Source organism: Hyla sarda, chromosome 8 (assembly GCF_029499605.1).
Source record: "Hyla sarda isolate aHylSar1 chromosome 8, aHylSar1.hap1, whole genome shotgun sequence".
Classification (NCBI taxonomy): domain Eukaryota; kingdom Metazoa; phylum Chordata; class Amphibia; order Anura; family Hylidae; genus Hyla; species Hyla sarda.
The window spans coordinates 19,146,819-19,167,213 of NC_079196.1; the positions used below are offsets into that span (position 1 = coordinate 19,146,819).

The following is a 20,395-nucleotide window of genomic DNA, read 5'->3' on the forward strand; positions in this document are numbered from 1 at the left end:
TATAATGTTTTAATAGAGTTAATATACAGCTATATGCACAAAATCCTATCTCTATATATATATATATATATATATATATATATATATATATATATATATATATATATATCTCTCTATCGGCTGGCCCTGTAATAGGTATTTCCATAGATATAGAAGATAAGTGGCTATCTTACATGGTAACGCTCATCTCCAGGGGATTATAGATCCGGTACTGTAAATGCATAGGGACAACCAGGCTTCCTCCATATATACTAAAACAGTCTAAGGCACCGTTTCCCAACCAGGGGTGTTTCCAGCTGTTGCAAAACTACAACTCCCAACATGTCTGCACAAGGTAAAGATGTCTATTACCATCATGGAAAATTTCTACTCAGCTGCAAGTCGTCTTGTTATTCGCCGGGGGGGGGGGGGGGGGGTTCAGGAATGAGAAAGAGATAAAGGCAGCGCTGTGGACTTTCCCTTTAAGGCATCAAGGGTAAAAAAAATAGCTTATATTCAGGCCCAGACGGGCCCAAACCATGACCTTTGGCACAAAAGCAACACCACACTGGCGCAACACGGCGGTAATTACGGCTTCAGGTTAGTCACAGTTTGGATTAAAAAAAATATATATATATATGACACAATTTAACTTTGGCAGATCAGCAGAAATCCCATCCCCTGCTCCCTATAGCGATAGAGCGGCAGCAACCGGCCAGAGTGGAAGCATGGGCAGAGATCAGCTATAGGGGGCAGCGCAGAGCAAGGAAGAGGCAACCGAAAAGAGGAAGCACATCAAAACACAGAGTCGTCTCCTATGTCTATGCTCTGCTGACTTATCCCAGTGCTGCAATGTTCTGCAGGGGTACATTTAGATTTTTCTGCTTAAAATAAAGTTCTATGAGAGCTGAAAGAACACAAGAACCGCTAACAAACGTAGCATCTGCTCTTCTTTTTATCATCTTTGTCTTCCTTTTTTGGGTCATCCTGTGCCCCTCCACTTCCTTCACCCTCCTCCTGCCCTGATACTTCTCTTTGTGGTCTCAAAACTTCTGCCTGATGTCTTTGGTGCTGACTTAGATGATCTGCCCCCTGGTGGTGCCTCAGATTATCTGCCCCCTGCTGGTGCCTCAGTGGCTCTTCCTGACCCCTCTGCTGTCTCTCTGCCTCCTGTCCTCTCCCTGTTCTCAGTTTACTCCGCACACCTGCTCGGTGCTGCCCCGCGGCTTCCATCTCTGAGAGGCTGTACGCCATTGCCAGCTGCAGATCCTCGTCTTCGTCGTCGCTGTCTAGCACCATGAAGGTCGGGGTTGACGTGTGGAGGTTGTGCGGAGTCTCCCGGGTCTGGGTGGTGCTGGGAGTTGGCACGTTTTTGTGATCCCGTTTGCTCATCTCCAGTGCTAGGGCGAGTTCATCTTCTACCCCTGTGAAATACAGAAAAGTAAAAAGACAGGATCACTGATTGAATCGGGTGTCAACCAAGCTTTAAAGGGGTACACCGGCCAAATACATCTTATCCCCTATCCAAAGCATATTAAGATGTCTCATCAAGGGGGGGGGGGCCCGCCGCTGGGGACCCCCCCATCATCTCCGTGCAGCACCCGCATTCTATGTGGGGCTGCTTCTCCAGTTTTGGAAACCTCTGTGTTTCCGGGACTGGAGACGTGACACCACGCCCCCTCCGTTCATGTCTATGGGAGGGGGAGTGATGGATGTCACGCCTCCTCCCATAGACATGAATGGAGAGGGCGCGGTGTGACGTCACAAGGGGGTGTGGCGTGAAGTCACGTCTCCAGCCCCGGAAACACAGTGGTTTCTGAGACTGGAGAAGGGTATAGGGGATAAGATGTATTTGGCCGGAATACCCCTATAAGGACGCAATTCTTTATTTTTGCCCATTAATTTTTTCCTACTCACCTTATAATAATCATAACGCTTTCAATTCCCCACCTACAGACCCACATGAGGCTTGTTTTTTTGCACCAACAATTTGTGGGCGAAATTGAAAAAAAAAACACCTTTTTTTTTAGCCAATTTTGGGAGCTCTCTTTTCTACATACAGCACTTTTCTGTAAATATGACATTTTATGTACATTCTGTAGGTCCATACGATTCCAACGATACCCAATTTATTTTATTTAGATTTTACTAATATAAAAATATTATACATTTTTGTAAGATAATCGGTATGCTTTAAAATCGTCCTCTTCGGACCCCTATTAGTCTTTTATTTTTTCATATAGGTAGTTGTAGGGGAGGGGGGGCCATTTTTTGTAGATTTTCTCGGTACCATTTTTATGTGGATGGGACTTTTTATAATTTATTTCTGTTATATGAAGTGACAAAAAAATCTGCAGTTCTGGCCTTTATTTTTTTTTTTATGTTTACGCTATTGACCGTGCGGTTTACTTTACATTATTTTATAATAGTTCGGACATTTACGCGCGCTGCGATACCACATGTGTTTATATTTATTTTTGTTTACATCATTTTATTTAAAAAAAAGGCTAGAGAAATCTATATGGTGCTCAATCTATTAGTCTTTATTGCAGAACTTCACGGCCACTTCTCATTGGTCCTTACCGTTCACCCGGATGGACTTCAGCTGCCCGTCCTCCTCTACCTCCACCCGTTCTACACCATTTTCTACAGTCCTGTAAGGAAGATCATACGGTTAATATATATATATATATATATATATATATATATATATATATATATATATATATAACTAGTAAATAGGGAATAGTAACTATGCAAACAATTTACATTACTGGCACGGACTTTCATCATACATTATACTCTATTCACATCCAGAGCTGCAATCACAATTCACAAGATTCCGACATGCCTAACAGCTTAGGGGTAACAAATGGCATTGTGGGAGAAATAGTTTGTACCAGGTCACGCTGCTGCTACATTGGAATACATTAACTATAATGGAGCAAAACAAAAAGTGTGTGTTTGTGCAGGTACTAACCCAGCAGGGGGTGCAGCCTGACAAGGTGTAAGGAAGGTTTGGATAAGGTAGTTATACATACAGTTACCCCACGCACAGAATTAGTGTTTAGCTCAGGGCTTCCCAGCAAGGGTGTCTCAAGCTGTTGCAAAACTACAACTCCCAGCATGCCCGGACAGCCGTTGGCTGTCCGGGCATGCTGGGAGTTGTAGTTTTGCAACAGCTGGAGGCACCGTGGTTGGGAAGCACAGGTTTAGCTATGGGGTGAAGAGGTGTCTGAGGATGGCCAAAGACTCCTCTGCTGTACTTGTTATTATAAATGGAACATGGGGGTGCAGAAGTGTCCAAGGATGGCCAAAGACTCCTCTGCTGCACCTGTTATTATAAATTGAACATGGGGGTGCAGAATTATCCAAGGATGGCCAAAGACTCCTCTGCTGCGCCTGTTATTATAAATGGAACATATGGGGGTGCAGAGGGGTCTGAAGATGGCCAAAGACTCCCCTGCTGAACCTGTTATTATAAATGGAACATGGGGGGGTATGCAGAGGTGTCTGAGGATGGCCAAATACTCCTCTGCTTCACCTGTTATTATAAATGGAACATGGGGGGGTGCAGAGGTGTCTGAGGATGGCCAAAGACTCCTCTGCTGCACTTGTTATTATAAATGGCGCATGGAGGGGCCCAGATACAGTTTTTGCTTTGAGGCCTAGGGGCGCAGGGTAGAGCCATGGTCTCACCTTTTGGTTGTTATCCTCTTCCCATTAACAAACTTGGTTGTAGTGGAGACAGAGCAGACGTTTCCAGACACACCAAACCCGTCACTTCCAAAAGACGAAAATGATGAGAAAACTGTAAAGGAAGGTTCATTTCTATTAATATGTGAGAATACTGAGGGATCGCTGAAATGGCCGCAAACACGGCTACATGACCCTGGACATGTGACTAAACAGACTGCACTTTACTGTGGTTCAGCTTTACCTCTGCTACTGGGAAAAACCTCTGTGAAGAATGGCGCGGAGCGGGTGTGGCGCATCTCATCGCTGCGCATTCCAGGAAACAAGAAGTCATCACCTTAAAAGAAAGGGACAGACAGCTGTTAGGAAGCATGATCAACACAAGGTGGCGCTATTAGCTTAATGAAATTACGTATAACTAATTCACTGTGCCTTGATCATCCCTCCCCAGATAACCACACCCTCTTACTGTGACATCATCATCCCTCCCCAGATAACCACACCCTCTTACTGTGACATCATCATCCCTCCCCCGATAACCACACCCTTTTACTGTGACATCATCATCCCTTCCCAGATAACCACACCCTCTTACTGTGACATCATCATTCCTCCCCAGATAACCACACCCTCTTACTGTGACATCATCATCCCTCCCCAGATAACCCCACCCTCTTACTGTGACATCATCCTCCCTCCCCAGATAACCACACCCTCTTACTGTGACATCATCCATCCCTCCCCAGATAACCACACCTCTTTACTGTGACATCATCCCTTCCCAGATAACCACACCCTCTTACTGTGACATCATCATTCCTCCCCAGATAACCCCACCCTCTTACTGTGACATCATCCTCCCTCCCCAGATAACCACACCTCTTTACTGTGACACCATCCCTCCCTCCCCAGATAACCCCACCCCTTACTGTGACATCATCCCTCCCTCCCCAGATAACCACACCTCCTTATTATGACATCATCCCTCCCTCCCCAGATAACCACACCCTCTTACTGTGACATCATCCATCCCTCCCCAGATAACCACACCTCTTTACTGTGACACCATCCCTCCCTCCCCAGATAACCACACCCCTTACTGTGACATCATCCATCCCTCCCCAGATAACCACACCTCTTTACTGTGACACCATCCCTCCCTCCCCAGATAACCACACCCCTTACTGTGACATCATCCCTCCCTCCCCAGATAACCACACCTTACTGTGACATCATCCCTCCCTCCCCAGATAACCACACCCTCTTAATGTGACATCATCATCCCTCCCCAGATAACCACACCCTCTTACTCTGACATCATCATCCCTCCCCAGATAACCACACCTCCTTACTGTGACATCATCCCTCCCTCCCCAGATAACCACACCCCCTTACTGTGACATCATCCCTCCCCAGATAACCACACCCCCTTTCTGTGACATCCCTTCCGATAACCACACCCTCTTACTGTGACATCATCATCCCTCCCCAGATAACCACACCCCCTGTGACAAATATATTTAGGACTCCCGCCCATGATATAATAGTACTTAAAAGGGAGGGAAAGGGGTTAAAACTATGTGAATGATCGATGACTCAATATCGTGGAGGGTTCTTAGGCGACGTGAATGATAGACACAACTTATCTGATTCCAGTCTCAGCATCCTGAATATATAAAGCAGCGTTTCCCGACCAGTGTGCCTCCAGCTGTTGTAAAACTACAACTCCCAGCATGCCCGGACAGTCCGGGCATGCTGGGAGTTGTAGTTTTGCAACAGCTGGAGGCACCCTGGTTGAGAAGCGCTGATATAAAGTTTCTACCTCAGCACTTTGGTTCTAAACTTAGCTTACCAAAGAAATCTGAGAAAGGATCTCTGCCTCCGAAAAACTCTCTGAACACTTCATCAGGGCTCCGGAATGTATAGGTAAAACCTTGGTATCTGGGGTTGGAGGTTCTTGAAGGTTCTGAGAAAAAGGAAAAAGGAATTAAATAAATGTGAAAAGAATCTGTTATATGTTGCTCAGTACCTCATCCTGATCATGTACCTCTAATTTATGAGTCTACGACCTATATTTCTCTCATAATTACCTATATTTACTTGCCATCATTGCTCAGTGAGGTTTCTGTCCATGTAGAGGCAGGGGGCGTGTCCCTCTCTTCTCCTCACTGTGTTGACTCCTCCCCCTCCTCCCTCACTCTGCTTTGACTCCAAGCAGCACTGGACCTGCCTGCAACCCTGTCAATCACTCATGGTGTCCATGACATGTCAATGACCACTGGACACTGCAGGACTGGTATATGTCCCAGGAGGCAGGGGGACCCCTAGTGGCCACTTTTTTGACTGGCTTTTTCACTATGAAATACTGAAAAATTTCTGTTGAAAGCAATAGCAAAACATATTGCTTTTGCATGCTTTATATTGTATCAAAATGTTTTGTATCTGACAGTGCCCATTTAAATAAACTAAGTGTAATCCACAGAAGATGATGTCCTATTATTGGTTAGCATGTATTTATATATTACACATTTTGTACTGGAAAATATCATACATGCAGGAAACTAATAATACAATAGAAATTTTGGGGCTTAAAGTCACAGATAAAGGACATATAATTAGATAGTTTAGACAATGTATTAAGATAGTAATAATCTACAATAAAACAATATGGTAATAAAAATCATGAAGCATAAAAATGACTTGCAGTCTACAGGCCCTTGTGTGCTGCTACAGTCAAAATAATATAATGTTAAAGCGTTACTGTCATTAGAAATTACTATTTTCCATTTAATACTTCCTTAAAAAACTAAAGCATTTTCCTAATATACTTCACAAAAAAATGTGATTGTTTAAGATGTGAAGAAAGGGTTTTAAAAAAATGGCTGCATTAGAGTTATATAGAGCATACATTTAGGCAGTAAGCTTTGCAAATGTAAAAATGTTTTTGCAGATCTCATGACAGGGGAGGGGTTAGGAGAGGAGCTCATCATACTCCAGGGGAAACTCCCCCAGCTTCTGAGAGAAATGCAGAAGACTGAGAAAGACTGAGCACAGGAATACATACATCAAAAGGTATTTTATATATTATCACATGCATATTATTATGCTTACAGGTCTTAAAAGGTTTTGTTTTTTTAAATGGCCACTAGGGGGTCTCTGTCTTTTTAGTTTTGGAATGAACCCAGAAAATTCAGCCTTTTTGGTCCTTTTTAAAAAAAAAAAAAAAAAAAAAAAACAGGACCAAAATATGTGACGGGAGGGGGAGAGAGGTGTGGTTATGTGGTTATCACCATTCTGTGCCTCAGAGACAAGATCAAGACAGCTGCAGTCTTTAAGAAACAGTCACATGCACAGTTTCAAGCAATAAAAGGTGCTAAACTATTATTTATATGCAAAATGGTTTCTCTTTGGTCATTTTATCTCTCTTGTGTATGCGCACCAAAAAGGTTCCACATGGCTGCTTTACAGTTATAAAAATCATGTACTTGGTTACAAAGCTGTGAAAATGTAAAAATCTTAATTTTTTGGCACAAAAAGCAGGTTTTTCTTCTGTCCTTGCACATATAGTTTTACATGGCTGTATTAGAGTTATATAGAGCATGCATGGCTGCATTAAAGTTATATAGAGCATGCATTTAGGCAGCAAGCTTTGCAAATGAAAAAATGTTTGTGCAGATCTCACAAAAGGGGAGGGGGTAGGAGAGGAGCTCATCATACTCCAGGGGAAACACCCCCAGCCTCTGAGATAAATGCAGAAGACTGAGAAAGACTGAGCACAGGAATCCACAGATCAAAATGTATTTTATATATTATCACATGCATATTATTATGCTTAAAGGTCTTAGGTTACATTACTACACTGATTTAAGCATTTTTTTTCTAACTAATGAGAGTAACGCTTTAACTTATAAACTGTAATAAGACCACATATAGAATGTTAGTGAAGTGTAATTAAATGTCTCATAAATGGAGCAGCAAGAGTGTCCCATAAGCATAAAGTGATAATGGGTCACCACTAATTGGTGTAGGTCATGCAGTTGTGTATGTACCTCACCATACCCCACCATCTCTGCTGCAAATCATTATTATGCATCATGATTTTATTACCATATTGTTTTATTGTAGATTATCACTACTTTAATAAATTGTCTAAACTATCTAATTATATTTCCTTAATCTGTGACTTTGAGCCCCAAAATTTCTATTGTATTAGATCCTTTTTTGGTTACTGTGGGTATAGGTGACAGTTTGGTTGGCTAAGTCTCTGTTGGCAATTGGCAGCACAGGAGCTTCAGTAACAAGCAGAAAACTTACCAGGTCCGGCAAATCCAGCTTTCCCATAACGGTCATAGGTTTCACGTTTGTTCACTGACAATAAAAAAAAAAAACAGAATATTTTTTTTTTTTACTAATACAGACCACATTTTAGTGAATATCTTTAACCCCTTAAGGACGCAGGGTTTTTCAGTTTTTTGCACTTTCGTTTTTTCCTCCTTAACTTTCAAAAATCTTTCAATTTTCCACCTAAAAATCCATATTATGGCTTATTTTTTGCGTCACCAATTCTACTTTGCAGTGAATACATTATAGTTCTATTGTACACGTTATTACGGACTGGCAAAACCGATTATGTATACGATTCGTGTTTTAGGTCTTTTTTGGTGATAATACAGGGCTTTTTTTATTTATTTTTTGCACTTTTTACAGGTTATACTATGCTGCAGCACAGAATGACTCGATCAGCTGCACACAGTACAGCCTTTGCTCTCACAGGCTTCCGTAACAGGCAGACAGGAGGTCATCATCTGACCTCCTGCTGCCATAGTAACCAACGCTGACCCGCGTTGGTATCGCGCTGCCCCCTTTGGTGAACAGGGGGTCAACACCATAGATGCCGTGATGAGGATTGATCACAGCATCTATGGGGTTAATGCTGCCGGGACTGGCGTGATCGTGGCTCCGGCAGCTGCGGTAGGACTCCAGCTGTGATTGACAGCCGGGTCCCGACGCCGATCTCCTGCACTGCCCGTGGCAGTGCTGGCGATCACTAGGACGTATGCATACGTCCTATGGCGGGAAGGGGTTAAGGTGGAGATAAATACCAGCTTAGCTTTGTCAAGTACACAGCCATCATAGCGCCTGCCCGTATACATTTCACAATAAAGCAGTAGCAGCTCAGCCCCGTACCATCTGATAGCACCTCATAAGCTTCCGCAATGTCTTTAAATTTCTTCTCTGCCAGCTCCTTGTTATCTGGGTTCTTATCTGGGTGCCATTTCAGTGCCAGTTTCCGATATCTGGGTAGGAAGAAAACAAAGAGGACTGAACATAGGAGCAGTATTATAGTAGTTATATTCTTGTATATAGGAGCAGTATTATAGTAGTTATATTCTTGTATATAGGAGCAGTATTATAGTAGCTATATTCTTGTATATAGGAGCAGTATTATAGTAGTTATATTCTTGTATATAGGAGCAGTATTATAGTAGTTATATTCTTGTATATAGGAGCAGTATTATAGTAGTTATATTCTTGTATATAAGAGGCAGTATTATAGTAGTTATATTCTTGTATATAGGAGCAGTATTATAGTAGTTATATTCTTGTATATAGGAGCAGTATTATAGTAGTTATATTCTTGCATATATAGGAGCAGTATTATAGTAGTTATATTCTTGTATTTAGGAGGCAGTATTATAGTAGTTATATTCTTGTATATAGGAGGCAGTATTACAGTAGTTATATTCTTGTATATAGGAGCAGTATTATAGTAGTTATATTCTTGTATATAGGAGCAGTATTATAGTAGTTATATTCTTGTATATAGGAGGAGTATTATAGTAGTTATATTCTTGTATATAGGAGCAGTATTATAGTAGTTATATTCTTGTATATAGGAGCAGTATTATAGTAGTCATATTCTTCCCTGTCTATATAACCTCACTTCCCCTTCACTTCCTTGCCGGATCTTGTTGCCTTGTGCCAGAGAAAGCGTTTAGTGTTGTCCAAAGCCTGTGTTTCCAGACCTTCTGCTATTGCTATTGACTACGAACCTTGCCGCCTGCCCCGACCTTCTGCTACGTCTGACCTCGCCTCTGCCTAGTCCTTCTGTCCCACGCCTTCTCAGCAGTCAGCGAGGTTGAGCCGTTGCCGCTGGATACGACCTGGTTGCTACCGCCGCAGCAAGACCATCCCGCTTTGCGGCGGGCTCTGGTGAAAACCAGTAGCAACCCTAGAACCGGTCCACCGACACGGTCCACGCCAATCCCTCGCTGACACAGAGGATCCACATCCAGCTATCCGAATCCTAACAGTATTATAGTAGGTATATTCTTGTATATAGGAGCGGTATTATAGTACTTATATTCTTGTACATAGGAGCAGTATTATAGTAGTTATATTCTTGTATATAGGATCAGTATTATAGTAGTTATATTCTTGTATATAGGAGGCAGTATTATAGTAGTTATATTCTTGTATATAGGAGCGGTATTATAGTAGTTATATTCTTGTATATAGGAGCAGTATTATAGTAGTTATATTCTTGTATATAGGAGCAGTATTATAGTAGTTATATTCTTGTATATAGGAGCAGTATTATAGTAGATATATTCTTGTATATAGGAGCAGTATTATAGTAGTTATATTCTTGTATATAAGAGCAGTATTATAGTAGTTATATTCCTGTATATAGGAGCAGTATTATAGTAGTCATATACTTGTGTATAGGAGCAGTATTATAGTAGATATATTCTTGTATATAGGGGGCAGTATTATAGTAGTTATATTCTTGTATATATGAGCAGTATTATAGTAGTTATATTCTTGTATATATGAGCAGTATTATAGTAGTTATATTCTTGTATATAGGAGCAGTATTATAGTAGATATATTCTTGTATATAGGAGGCAGTATTATAGTAGTTATATTCTTGTATATAGGAGCAGTATTATAGTAGCTATATTCTTGTATATAGGAGCAGTATTATAGTAGTTATATTCTTGTATATAGGAGCAGTATTATAGTAGTTATATTCTTGTATATAGGAACAGTATTACAGTCACCCCCCGACCTATGATGGCCCCGACATACGATCATTTCAACATACGATGGCCTCTCAGAGGCCATCGCATGTTGAAGGCAGCATCAACATACTATGCTTTTGTATGTCGGGGCCATCGCATAAACGGCTATCCGGCAGCGCAGACTGCTTCAGCAGCCACCGGATAGCCGTTTACGGTGCCCGGTGTGGTCCGCTGACGATCACTTACCTGTCCTCGGGGCTCCGGCGCGTCTTCTTCAGGATCCCCTGCATTGTCGGCGCTCTCTATCGTCATCATCACGTCGCTGCGCACGCCGTCCTGTCATCCAATAGGAGCGGCGTGCGTAACGACGTGATGGTGGCGACGGAGAGCGAGGATGCCGGGGAAGCAGAGGCCTTGCTGGAGCGTCGGGGACACCACGGCGACAGCGATGGACGGCAACATCCAGGGCAGCGGTGACGATCATCCGGAGCGGCGGGGACACGTGAGTATAACCTCCAATACCAATGGTCTTCAACCTGCGGACCTCCAGATGTTGCAAAACTACAACTCCCAGCATGCCCGGACAGCCGTTGGCTGTCCGGGAATGCTGGGTGTTGTAGTTTTGCAACATCTGGAGGTCCGCAGGTTGTAGACCACTGTCCTATACTTTACATTGCACGGATCCCTCAACATACGATGGTTTCAACAAACGATGGTCCATTTGGAACGGATTACCATCGTATGTTGAGGGACCACTGTATAGTAGTTATATTCTCGTATACAGGAGGCAGTATTATAGTAGTTATATTCTTGTGCATATGGGGGCAGTATTATATCTATTACATTACTACCAGTCCTGGGGGACCTGGGGTTGTAAACTTACGCTCGTTTTATATCATCCTGGGTGGCGTTTCGGGGAACTCCGAGGATTTCATAATAGTCTCCCATGATTGACAGGCGAGTCCCTGGAAAGTAGGAAAAGGGATACAGTTAGCAATGTCACTGTGTTACTTGGAATATGAATATATATATATATATATATATATATATATATATATATATATATATAGATACACACACACACACACACACACATCCTGTGGTGATTATGGTGATGCTGATACAGAAATGGTAGATGACTGAATCTCTGAATTCCCCTGTGACCTTCCCCTCCTCATCTCACCGGGCAGCCATATTATTTTAGGAAACAGAAAGCACATAAAGACAATTTCATCCCCTCCATAGATCCATTTACAGATCTATCTTTACTGGTTGACACATCTACAGATGTCTATGACAGGATACGTAGATGAAAAGTCTAATTTCAGGGGACAATAGTCAGTCATAAAGTATATCTGCTTAAAATGGGCACTGTCATTAAACATGATTTTCAATATTTGATTCCTTATGCCAAATAAATAACTTTCGTAATTGGCTTCCCTAAAAAAAAAAATAATAATAATATATATATATATATATATATATATATATATATATATATATATATATATGTGTGTGTGTGTTTTATGTTAGTTTTTCTGCTGTATAATTCTGGCCACCAGGGGTCTCCCTTCTTGGCCAGAACATATTCCGTCTGGTCAAAATCTCCGATTTTGGTCTTTTGCTTGTAATGGCAGGAGACCAAACTCAGGAAGTGCTTCTCTGCACTGAGCTTGATTGACAGCTGAAAAGAGCCTCACTGAAAGCTGTACAGACTAAAATCTAAACAGAGCCTGAGGTCTTCTATTTATCACAGCACTGCAACCATGTGAGGGCGAAAGTGGTCTCCCAGCAGGCTTCAGTGATGTCAAGCCTGCTGGGAAACGCCCACTTTCTTATGCTGGGAGAATGATGTGAGCAAGAAGAAAGGTAAGATACACAGCTTTTTAATTTTGAAGCCCTCTGGTGTCTTCCAAAAGTAAAAACTCATCAATTTTATGATGCAAACATAAAGTAGACATATTGTATATGTGAATAAAAAAAATAATTATTTGGAATATCCATTTTCCTTACAAGCAGAGAGCTTCAAAGTTAGAAAAATGCAAAATTTTCAAATTTTTCATAAAATTTTGGGATTTTTCACCAAGAAAGGATGCAAGTTACCAAACAATTTTACCACTATGTTAACCCCTTAAGGACCGGGGTTTTTTCCGTTTTTGCATTTTCGTTTTTTGCTCCTTGCCTTTAAAAAATCATAACTCTTTCAATTTTGCACCTAAAAATCCATATGATGGCTTATTTTTTGCACCACCAGTCATTGTGCCCAAAAATCTACGGTGAAACGGGAAAAAAAATCATTGTGAGACAAAATTGAAAAAAAACCCGCCATTTTGTAACTTTTGGGGGCTTCCGTTTCTACGTAGTACATTTTTCGGTAAAAATGACACCTTATCTTTATTCTGTAGGTCCATACGATTAAAATGATACCCTACTTATACAGGTTTGAATTTGTCGCACTTCTGGAAAAAATCATAACTTCATGCAGAAAAATTTATACGTTTAAAATTGTCATCTTCTGACCCCTATAACTTTTTTATTTTTCCGTGTATGGGGCGGTATGAGGGCTCATTTTTTGCGCCGTGATCTGAAGTTTTTAACGGTATCATTTTTGCATTGATAGGACTTATTGATCCTTTTTATTCATTTTTTCATGATATAGAAAGTGACCAAAAATGCACTATTTTGGACTTTGGAATTTTTTTGCGCGCACGCCATTGACCGTGCGGTTTAATTAACGATATATTTTTATAATTCGGACATTTCCGCACGCGGCGATACCATTTATGTTTATTTTTATTTTTATTTACACTGTGTTTTTTCTTTTATGGGAAAAGGGGGGTGATTCAAACTTTTAATAGGGAAGGGGTTAAATGATGTTTATTCACTTTTTTTTTGCACTTTTTTTTTGCAGTGTTATAGGTCCCATAGGGACCTATAACACTGCACACACTGATCTTTTACATTGATCACTGGTTTCTCATAAGAAACCAGTGATCGATGATTCTGCCGCATGACTGCTCATGCCTGGATCTCAGGCACTGAGCAGTCATTCGGCGATCGGACAGCGAGGAGGCAGGTAGGGGCCCTCCCGCTGTCCTGTCAGCTGTTCGGGATGCCGCGATTTCACCGCGGCTATCCCGAACAGCCCACTGAGCTAGCCGGCATGCTTTCGGTTTCACTTTAGACGCGGCGTTCAACTTTGAACGCCGCGTCTAAAGGGTTAATAGCGCGCGGCACAGCGATCAATGCCGCGCGCTATTAGCCACGGGTCCCGGCCGTTGTTAGAGGCCGGGCCCGAACCGCTATGACGCGGGGCCACGCCGTGGCCCCGCGTTATAGATCGGGAGTGGACACATGACGTTCCAGTACGTCATGTGTCCTTAAGGGGTTAAAGTAGAATATGTCACGAAAAAACAATCTCGGAATCAGAATGATAACTAAAAGCATTCCAGAGTTATTAATGTTTAAAGTGACAGTGGTCAGATGTGCAAAAAATGGCCGAGTCCTTAAGGTGAAAAAGGGCTCAGTCCTTAAGGGGTTAAAATACTTACTAATCTACTGACCCCTATTTCACTTTCCTTTTTTTGTGCCGCGATCTGTAGTTATTATCGATGCGCTTTTTGTTTAGATGGGATTTTTTGATCACTTTCTTTTCAGATGTACTTAGTGACCAAAAAATTTGCACTTCAGGACTTTTTGTAATTTTTTTTCTATGTTTACGCCATTTACCGTGCGGTTTCATTAACGTTGTATTTTAATAGTTCAGACATTTCTGCATGCGGTTTATGGGGTATTTTATTTTATTTTTACATTATTTCATCGGAGAAATGGGAAAAGGGGGATGATTTAAATGAGGCCTGAAGCAGCCTGGATAAGCCGAGTGATGATCGAACGACACGGAGGCAGGTGAGAGACCTCCGGCCGTAAACTGTGTGGGAACCCCCCCACCCAACCAGTATTTTAATGCTTTTTAGATGCCATGATCACAGAATCTAAAGGGGCTGATAGCAGTCATTATTCATCGGCTTTAAAGTGAGCTGAAAGTCCTGTATCGGAGGGAAGGGGTCACGCGTACGCTCTGTGTCCTCTAAGGACTAAGTGATAGCTAAATATTCACATTTTTAACAGATTTGCAAACTACTTTTATAAAAAAAAAAAAAAAAAAATCTTAATCCTTCCAGTACTTATCAGCTGCTGTATGTCATGTAGTTCTTTTCAGTCTGTCCACAGTAGAGCTGGGCGGTATGACCAAAAATGTGTATCACGGTATTTTTTTAAATTATGGCGGTATCACGGTATTTAACGGTATTTGGGGGGGGGGGGGGGCCTTGTTAAAGTGTCAGAACATCAGGGTTTCCCCAACCAGTGTGCCTCCAGCTGTAGCAAAACTACAACTCCCAGCATGCCTGCAGCTGTCTGGGCATGCTGGGAGTTGTAGTTTTGCAATAGCTGGAGGCACACTGGTTGGGGAAACAGCATTGTACTGTATACTCCCCCGCTGCTGTCTATCACAGCTCTGCACTACAGGGGATGAGGAGTCAGGGCAGCGAAAATCTCTCCATTCACCCCCCTGCACCCATTAACCCCCCTACACCCATTAACCCCATCCTGCCTCTCATTCCATTAACCCCCCGCTTCCATTACCCCCCTGCACCCATTAACCCCCCTGCTCCTTTCATTTATCCTATCCTGCTCCTTATTCCATTAACCCCTCTGCTTCCATTAACCCCTCCTCCTCACCTATGCGCTGATGCGGCTGCTGGGAAGTGCCCCTGTCATCAGTGCAGTAACGTGGGCGCTTCCCGCCCGCACACAGGATCCTCTCTGGCGGAAGCGTTCAGCGCAGGATGCTGACGCTTCCGCCAGGAGGGAATTTGAAATATTGATCTAAAGTGCCCACTGCGCTATTATGTGCCACGGACACTTTAGAACAGTGAGCAGCAGCGGCGCAGCTCACGTGCGTTGAGATCAGCGGGCCCCCTCACAGGCGGTCTGTCCACCCCTGAAGCGCTCGCTCCCCTCGGTCCTGCGGCGTGCACTAGGGGCGTCAGGAGCGGGCGCCGGAACTAGAACAAATGCGGCGCAATGCTCTGCCTTACGCCGCAGGACCAAGGGGAGCGGGCGCTTGTTATGAACACTCCCTGAAGTAGGTGAAGAGAGGGGAGAGGTGGACTGGAGCAGGGAGCCGGCTCGGGGCTCCGGGAAACATCAGAGCCAGGGGATGCAGTTTCTGCGCTTTCCCCTGGCTCTGATTGCAGAGAGGAGCCGGCCTGAAACTGCAGGGGGAGCGGAGATGAGGAATCTCATCCTGCTCTCCCCTGATAGAGCGGAGCCGTGGGCTCTGTAATTCATTCATGGGTGGGGGGAGGGGCCCCACCGGTATAGCGCAAAATTCATACCGTCGGAGAAAAAAAAAAAACGGCATCCGGTATACCACCCAGCCCTAGTCCACAGTGCTCTCTGCTGACACCTCTGTCCACGTCAGGAACTGTCCAGAGCAGGAGAGGTTTGCCATGGGGATTTGCTCCTACTCTGGACAGTTCCTGACACGGACAGAGGTGTCAGCAGAGAGCACTGTGGTCAGACTGGAAAGAACTACACAACGTCCTCTGTAGCATACAGCAGCTAATAAGTACTGGAAGGATTAAGATTTTTATATAGAAGTAATTTCCAAATCTGTATAACTTTCTGGCACCAGTTGATATGAAAAACAATTGTTTTCCACTGGAGTACCCCTTTAATGTTTCCTTTGCCTGAGGCGGCCGATGTCAGATTGCTGTTGCGGTGGACTACAATGATCTTCCCCCCATCTATAGCATTACGTCCTCCGCGTCTTGTACGTAACAATGGCAAAATTGTGTAGAGAAGAAATAGCGTGTGGGGTGAAGACAGCAGTACAATGCTACAAGATGGGGGGGGGGGGACAACACAACGGTTGGCGGTGAGAGCGGTGTGAGGCGGTATGATGATGCCAGTCTCACCTGGAAGCTTGTGCCCATCTTTACTAATTCATGAGCGAAACTGGAAGCTGCAGGCGATACCTGAACATGCAAACCTGACCGCAGGAACACAACGTCGCCTTCTATTTATACCAGCGGGGACAACAATAGAGGATAAAGGGGCCACAGTCCTCCGCCGCATAAAATCATTCATCAGATGACGGGCGCTGACGTGGTTTGTTATCTTTACCCTCCTTCTGTGATAACCCACTAAGAAGCTATGGGGACGCAATATGTATCTAAATCAGCCTATTCCAACCAGTGTGCCAACAGCTATTGCAAAACTACAACTCCCAGCATGCCCGGACAGCCAAAGGCTGTCCGGGCATGCTGGGAGTTGTAGTTTTGCAACCGCTTGAGGCAGACATGGATGTCAATTTGCGCACTATAATGGTTCTTGTACTTTCTTTTGTTTTACACAATCATTTGATTTCTAATACTGTTCAGTGCTATGCATAGGGCATAGCACTGATCAGTATTATCCGTCATCTTCTGCTCTGGTCTGCTCGATCTCAGACCAGAGCAGAAAACCCCAGGAGCCGGCCGGAGGCAGGTTAGGGGACCTCCTGCCGCCATTGTAGATGATCAGATCCGATCGCTGATGTCCCCCATTACCGGCGAGTCCCCGGCTGCTGATAGCCGGCAGTGTATGACGTGAGCACCGCTCCGATGCTTGCGGTCATGTACAGGATGTGAATGAACGTCCTGGTGCGCGAAGTACCTCCGCACCAGGACATATACTTACGCCCTTGGTCGTTAAGGGGTTAAAGCATATCCATTTTTTTTTTAAGTTGTAGAATAAAACAAAACCTTTATAAATTGGGTCTCATTGTATCACTTCAATGTGGCACTGCCAGGAACTTTCCCAAAGAGGGTGCCTCCAGCTGTTGTCAAACTACAACTCCCAAAGGCATGCTGGGAGTTGTAGTTTGGCAACAGCTGGAGGCATACAGTTTGCAAAACACTGGTCTACAGCTGGTCTACATTTGCTTATGCATAACCCACACATCCTATTAAAGGGGTAGTCCGGAGGTGGGGAAAATAAAATTCAAATCAACTGATGTCAGAAAGTTCAACAGATTTGTAAATTACTTCTATTTAAAAATCTTAATCCTTCCAGTACTTAGCTGCTGCATTGTCACGATGCCGGCTGGCAGGAGGTGGATCCTCTGTGCCAGAGAGGGATGGCGAGGACCGTGCTAGTGGACCGGTTCTAAGACACTACTGGTTTTCACCAGAGCCCGCCGCAAAGCGGGATGGTCTTGCTGCGGCGGTAGTGACCAGGTCGTATCCACTAGCAACGGCACCTCTCTGGCTGCTGAAGATAGGCGAGGTACAAGGGAGTAGGCAGAAGCAAAGTCGGACGTAGCAGAAGGTCGGGGGCAGGCGGCAAGGTTCGTAGTCAGGGGAGATAGCAGTAGTTCTGGTACACAGGGTATAAACACACAAAGAACGCTTTCACTGGCACTAAGGCAACAAGATCCGGCAAGGGAGTGCAAGGGAGGAGACTAGATATAAGCAGGGAACAGGTGGGAACCAATTAAGCTAATTGGGCCAGGCACCAATCATTGGTGCACTGGCCCTTTAAGTCTCAGGGAGCTGGCGCGCGCGCGCCCTAGAGAGCGGAGCCGCGCGCGCCAGCACATGACCGCAGGAGACGGGAACGGGTAAGTGACCTGGGATGCGATTCGCGAGCGGGCGCGTCCCGCTGTGCGAATCGCATCCCCAACGGCCATGAGAGAGCAGCGCTCCCGGTCAGCGGGACTGACCGGGGAGCTGCAGGGAAAGAGACGCCGTGAGCGCTCCGGGGAGGAGCGGGGACCCGGAGCGCTAGGCGTAACAGTACCCCCCCCCTTAGGTCTCCCCTTCTCTTTATCGGGTAACTGCCTCCCCTGGGATGAGGACACCGGGAAAGGATGGAGGGATTCCTCAACGGCAGGCAGAACCGCAGGAGTAGGAATGGGGAGAGAGGGCAGAGGGCGGGACCTGGCACGGGGCAGTGTGACACCAGGACGAGGGCCATGAGGGGACACAGAAGCTTGCCTGATGGAACTGGGAGGGGGGGAGGGGCATTTCCTGTGGCAGGCAGAGTCCTTAATGACCTTAGGGGGACCAGATACAGGAGGAACCACAGAGTTACGGCAAGGGTTACTGGGAACCGGTTTTAGACAGTTCTTGGAACAAGAGGACCCCCAACTCTTGATCTCCCCAGTGGACCAATCCAGGGTTGGGGAATGAAGTTGAAGCCAGGGAAGTCCAAGGAGAATTTCCGAGGTGCAATTGGGGAGGACCAAAAGTTCAATCCTCTCGTGGTGAGATCCGATGCTCATAAGAAGGGGCTCCGTGCGGAAACGTATGGTACAGTCCAACCTGGCTCCGTTGACCGCGGAAATGTGGAGTGGCTTGACAAGACGGGTCACCGGAATACGGAATTTATTCACAAAGGAGTCCCGAATAAAATTCCCAGAAGCTCCAGAGTCCAGGCAGGCCACGGCTGAGAGGGGAGAGCTGGCTGAAGTGGAAATCCGAACAGGTACCGTGAGACGTGGAGAAGCCGACTTGGCATCAAGAGACGCCACACCCACGAGAGCTGAGTGCGAGCGTGCGTTTCCCAGACGTGGAGGACGGATTGGGCAATCCACCAGAAAATGTTCAGTACTGGCACAGTACAAACAAAGATTCTCTTCCTTACGGCGATTCCTCTCTTCCAGGGTCAGGCGAGACCGATCCACTTGCATGGCCTCCTCGGCGGGAGGCCTAGGCGCAGATTGCAGTGGAGACTGTGGGAGAGGTGTCCAGAGATCTAAGTCTTTTTCCTGGCGGAGCTCTTGATGCCTCTCAGAAAAACGCATGTCAATGCGAGTGGCTAGATGAATGAGTTCATGCAGGTTAGCAGGAGTCTCTCGTGCGGCCAGAACATCTTTAATGTTGCTGGATAGGCCTTTTTTAAAGGTCGCGCAGAGAGCCTCATTATTCCAGGATAGTTCAGAAGCAAGAGTACGGAATTGTATGGCGTACTCGCCAACGGAGGAATTACCCTGGACCAGGTTCAGCAGGGCAGTCTCAGCAGAAGAGGCTCGGGCAGGTTCCTCAAAGACGCTTCGAATTTCCGAGAAGAAGGAGTGTACAGAGGCAGTGACGGGGTCATCGCGGTCCCAGAGCGGTGTGGCCCATGACAGGGCCTTTCCAGACAGAAGGCTGACCACGAAAGCCACCCTAGACCTTTCAGTAGGAAACTGATCCGACATCATCTCCAAGTGCAAGGAACATTGCGAAAGAAAGCCACGGCAAAACTTAGAGTCCCCATTAAATTTGTCCGGCAAGGACAGGCGGAGGCTAGGAGCGGCCACTCGCTGCGGAAGGGGTGCAGGAGGTGGCGGAGGAGATGATTGCTGCTGCAGTTGCGACTGAAGTTGGTGCACAATGGTGGACATTTCCGACAGCCGGTGGGATAGATGGGCGATCTGTCGGGATTGCTGGGCGACCACCGTGGTGAGATCAGAGATGGACTGCTGGGGAACCTCAGCGGGATCCATGGCCGGATCTACTGTCACGATGCCGGCTGGCAGGAGGTGGATCCTCTGTGCCAGAGAGGGATGGCGAGGACCGTGCTAGTGGACCGGTTCTAAGACACTACTGGTTTTCACCAGAGCCCGCCGCAAAGCGGGATGGTCTTGCTGCGGCGGTAGTGACCAG

At 45.1% G+C, this 20,395-nt stretch overlaps 1 protein-coding gene across 5 annotated transcripts in view; it reads right to left on the reverse strand.

Moving 5' to 3' along the window:
- The window catches only part of DNAJB2 (DnaJ heat shock protein family (Hsp40) member B2), a 40,101-nt gene that overhangs the window by 2,207 nt on the left and 17,499 nt on the right, over window positions 1-20,395 (reverse strand). For 2 of the 5 annotated variants that reach the window (XM_056535376.1, XM_056535377.1), the window contains exons 3-10: window positions 11,584-11,665; window positions 8,863-8,972; window positions 7,990-8,043; window positions 5,528-5,641; window positions 3,920-4,012; window positions 3,679-3,790; window positions 2,563-2,633; window positions 99-1,403 (exon numbers count right to left, since the gene is read on the reverse strand). In XM_056535376.1, coding sequence (XP_056391351.1) covers window positions 907-1,403; window positions 2,563-2,633; window positions 3,679-3,790; window positions 3,920-4,012; window positions 5,528-5,641; window positions 7,990-8,043; window positions 8,863-8,972; window positions 11,584-11,648 — 1,116 coding nt within the window. In that variant the 5' untranslated portion in view covers window positions 11,649-11,665 and the 3' untranslated portion in view covers window positions 99-906. Of the gene's footprint in view, window positions 1-95; window positions 1,404-2,562; window positions 2,634-3,678; window positions 3,791-3,919; window positions 4,013-5,527; window positions 5,642-7,989; window positions 8,044-8,862; window positions 8,973-11,583; window positions 11,666-20,395 lie in introns of those variants that run through there. The other 3 variants (XM_056535380.1, XM_056535378.1, XM_056535379.1) reach the window with 3 other exon arrangements.